Source organism: Ostrinia furnacalis, unplaced genomic scaffold, assembly GCF_004193835.3.
Source record: "Ostrinia furnacalis isolate ACB-3 unplaced genomic scaffold, ASM419383v2 OfSCF7348, whole genome shotgun sequence".
Lineage (NCBI taxonomy): Eukaryota > Metazoa > Arthropoda > Insecta > Lepidoptera > Crambidae > Ostrinia > Ostrinia furnacalis.
The window spans coordinates 21,592-25,989 of record NW_021137587.1 but is presented as its reverse complement, the minus strand read 5'-3'; the positions used below and the strand labels follow the sequence as shown (position 1 = coordinate 25,989).

The 4,398-nt window shown below is 33.9% G+C and overlaps 1 protein-coding gene across 1 annotated transcript; it reads right to left on the bottom strand.

Moving 5' to 3' along the window:
- Nucleotides 1-664: 664 nt before the first annotated feature.
- LOC114364123 (uncharacterized) lies at nucleotides 665-1,784 on the bottom strand. The gene has a single exon (XM_028320129.1). The coding sequence runs from the start codon at nucleotides 1,755-1,757 to the stop codon at nucleotides 1,158-1,160; it is 600 nt and encodes a 199-aa protein (XP_028175930.1). The 5' UTR covers nucleotides 1,758-1,784; the 3' UTR covers nucleotides 665-1,157.
- Nucleotides 1,785-4,398: the final 2,614 nt, after the last annotated feature.

The window sequence follows — 4,398 nt, the reverse complement described above, 5'->3', positions numbered from 1 at the left end:
GTATGATTCGATTTCGATTGTAGCCTCAATATTTAGTTCGCTTGAATTAATACGAGTATAACAATATTTGATTTTGACCATATCCGTTTGCGATAAGTTTGCCGCTGGCGATATGACGTCACTCGAAGTGAAGCGTCTTTACTTAACTATAGCAAACTATTTAAAAATATTTTTTATTTATTATAATATTGATAAAAAATGTGTATTTGCGTAAAATAAGACACATTAATTTCGTTTAATCACTAACTAATTGCGTTTAATCGCGGTTGGGAGAGGGGACGCGCATTCCACGGACCGGCAAACTTAGCGCGAACGGGTAGTACAACTTTTTGTATCAATATGGGGCTCACGAAAGACAAACATAGCGTAGAACGATTAGGAAATTTAGGTAAGTACCTACTTGCTCGATGGCTGAAATAATGACTATGATGATGATCAGGATGAGCTTTGGAAAATCACCTTCGATTATAATTAACTTAGAGCACGGGTTTTTTTTTGGCAGACCTAAGTACTTTGAGGCCATAAAATATAAACAAGTCCATTAATAGTTTAGTTTAGTATACATACAGTATAAGTAGGTAGGTACATCCTGGGGGGTTTGTAGGGCCCCGCCGCACGGTGGGCCAGAAATCGACCTCCCCTTTCATAGGATTTTTTTTTAAAAAAATTTAGTTTTTAGCACTTTAAAGTATGCAGGTGTTTTGAATACATTATAACATTAAATTAAATAGTATTCACGGGCCTCGTCTCGTCTTGTACACCACGTAATGTGTCATTTTGTGTTTCAAATGTATGAAAATGAAAACTAATTACCTTATAACTTTTTCCGGTCTTGCTCGGTCAGGCTGAAACTTTCAGGTATTGTTACCGAGTCCTTAACAAAGCTATGTGATATTTTACCTCGATCCCGAACGGTCCCGATCAGAAGTTATGAATCAAAACTTAACATCCATATTTGGATGTGAATGTTTTAAAAACTTAAATATTGTGTGTGTGTTTATATTTATGTACGTGTGTTTGTACCTTGTGTTTGTATTTTAATTTTAAGGAAAATCATCTATCGATAAGAAAAAAATAGAGTACACTTGAAAATTGCTGTAATTAAAAAGATATCAAGTTTCACAAATAACATAATGAAAAATCGAAAAAACAATAAATTAATCAGTGTCACAGTCAGACAGGTTTCCTATATCTACAAATTCAATATTTGCCTTAGTTACACTATGATTTAATAACAATTTGGCTTCATCTGAAAGAGGTTTATTACGAATCTGACTCATCTTAGGTCTAAAACTAGACAGGTATGGGTCAGAAGATATTAATAAATTATGGATGATATCCTCATTTGTAGCAATCCTACTGGTCTTACGAGAGTGGAAGGTTCTGAATTTCTTAAAATCTTTGTTCCGTGCTTCAGATGCCTCTTCAGAGAGTTTGCCGATTGGAATAAAATTGTTGTGCTCAATTATTTCAGCACCATGCAGGAGTAATTTATGCACGCTTGCCGGCATATAATACCAAGCATAGAGCTCGACATATCTTCGAGCTGTTGTAGCACAATATTCACGGAACTTTTCCACATCAACATACTCTCCACAAGATATTACTTGAAGAATCACACCAAATCTCTTTATAAGTTCCTCATCCACTCCCGTAATTTGTGCAGTTGCCCCAGGATTTGCAAAAAACCTTCTCGCAGTGTTCCCGTCATTGGAATTCCCTGCACCTTGTTTAACCACGTCCACGAGCAATCCCATTTCAGCTCGAAATTTATCTTGAATGGTTTTTTTGTCTGTCTGTCTGTCTGTCTGTCTGTCTGTCTGTCTGTCTGTTACGCTTTCCCGCTTAAACCTCGCAACCGATTTTGATGAAATTTGGCATAGAGATAGTTTGAGTCCCGGGAAAGAACATAGGATAGTTTTTATCCCGGTTTTTGAAACAGGGACGCGCGCGATAAAGTTTTTCTGTGACAGACAAAAATCCACGCGGGCGAAGCCGCGGGCGGAAAGCTAGTTCTATGATAATACAGTGTGAGTCACGTTAAAGTGTACATATGAAAATAGATTAAACTAGACCTATTTTTATCGACAAAAAAGAGGTAAAAAAATTTTTGAGATTTTTTTTTAATTTTTTATAGAATATTTTTTCTTCAAATTACTTATTGTAAAGAAAACGTAATAACTTTTAAACTAAGCGGTATATCCTGATAAAATAAAAACAGTAATAATGCTAAATAACAGGCAATACTAAAAAAATACATAAAATATACAAAAAATGCCAACAAATAATAAAAAATGATACTTTTTGAAAAAAATCTGCTTAAAAATTCGTATTTTTTTGGTTATTTGATAAAGGATGATGGGCACTTTTCTATGGAATCTGGGCGTAAAACCAACAGAAATGTAACAACTATTATTTGTTAGGACTTAGTATCAGAAATATATTTTCATATAAATAACTACCAAAAACTCCCGGGTTTGCTTGGAAATTGACATAATGTGTAATACTAATAGGTGCTTTATGGCGCAAACAAAAAATATTATTAATTAATATATCTACATTTATACATTAAGTTATTTATCAATTATTATGTCCAACAGTTCAGGAGTGGGGTAACAAAATGGTATATAATATACCATGTTCTACATTATGAGCGTAGGACCATACCTAGGTACCATTTAGAGAAATGATGTCATTTGTCTTTGAAATATGACTGTGTTCATGTGAACACAGTCATATTTCACTGGGATTTCTACCATTTAAGTTGTAGTGTTGTCGCATAATCGATCACGGATCGATTATTAATCGATACTGCCAAATAATGATTTATCGATTAACAATTCGATTAATGGATTTTATTGATCATCATCACTATCATTTGATTGTTAATTCGATTCCTTATTTTCAGCAATATAATCGATTATTGCAATCGAATAATCGATTATGATTTATTCGGTATATACTTACTAAATCGATAGAATCGATAGTAAGATATGANGGCCCACCGTGCGCCGTGTAAGTGGGAAATCGCTGGGTAAGACTGTGGTAGTAAAGGCTTTGGCCGGAAATCGGAATCCCACAGTTCCTTCCCACTTATGGCGAATGACGGAGCACCGGGGTCGTTTTAGTAGGTGTGCCTTCCTTTTGACTTGGTGAGCCCCACATAACCATCTTGCCCCGCAGGGTTGGCTATGTAATTTCATGCATTTTTTCCCCGATAAAAAAAGAGTAGGTACGTATGAGAGATGGGGATAGCAAATGATTATTAACTTCTTAACATAGGTAGTAACTACTATAACATAATGACGAACACAGATTAGAGAGTATGATGACGAAACTAAGGTTTCCTTGTCAGGACTACGGAACCCTAAAAAGCACTACAGAAGAATTTAATGTCATGGGTCACTTATTGTATGATCGCTTAAATACTCCCGTAAATTCCCTATTCTTTCGTTTTCATAATTTATCTAACTACCATTATCCCAACTAATATTATAAATGCGAAAGTAACTCTGTCTGTCTGTCTGTCTGTCTGTCTGTCTGTCTGTCTGTCTGTCTGTCTGTCTGTCTGTTACGCTTTCCCGCTTAAACCTCGCAACCGATTTTGATGAAATTTGGCATAGAGATAGTTTGAGTCCCGGGAAAGAACATAGGATAGTTTTTATCCCGGTTTTTGAAACAGGGACGCGCGCGATAAAGTTTTTCTGTGACAGACAAAAATCCACGCGGGCGAAGCCGCGGGCGGAAAGCTAGTTCTATGATAATACAGTGTGAGTCACGTTAAAGTGTACATATGAAAATAGATTAAACTAGACCTATTTTTATCGACAAAAAAGAGGTAAAAAAATTTTTGAGATTTTTTTTTAATTTTTTATAGAATATTTTTTCTTCAAATTACTTATTGTAAAGAAAACGTAATAACTTTTAAACTAAGCGGTATATCCTGATAAAATAAAAACAGTAATAATGCTAAATAACAGGCAATACTAAAAAAATACATAAAATATACAAAAAATGCCAACAAATAATAAAAAATGATACTTTTTGAAAAAAATCTGCTTAAAAATTCGTGTTCAAACGATCATAGCAAATGTTGTGATAGGGATAGAGACATGCGACTTTTGGTTTTACAAAGATAATACGATAGAAAATAATACAAAGTAATAAAAACCACCGGTTATAGGGGCATTTTTTGGAGAAATTTAAAAAATAACCAAAAAAACACGAATTTTTAAGCAGATTTTTTTCAAAAAGTATCATTTTTTATTATTTGTTGTCATTTTTTGTGTCTTTTATGTATTTTTTTAGTATCGCCTGTTATTTAGCATTATTACTGTTTTTATTTTATCAGGATATACCGCTTAGTTTAAAAGTTATTACGTTTTCTTTACAATAAGT

What these genes read in the sequence shown, in the direction of transcription:
- LOC114364123 (XM_028320129.1), bottom strand. Translation starts at nt 1,757, where the DNA reads ATGGGATTGCTCGTGGACGTGGTTAAACAAGGTGCAGGGAATTCCAAT.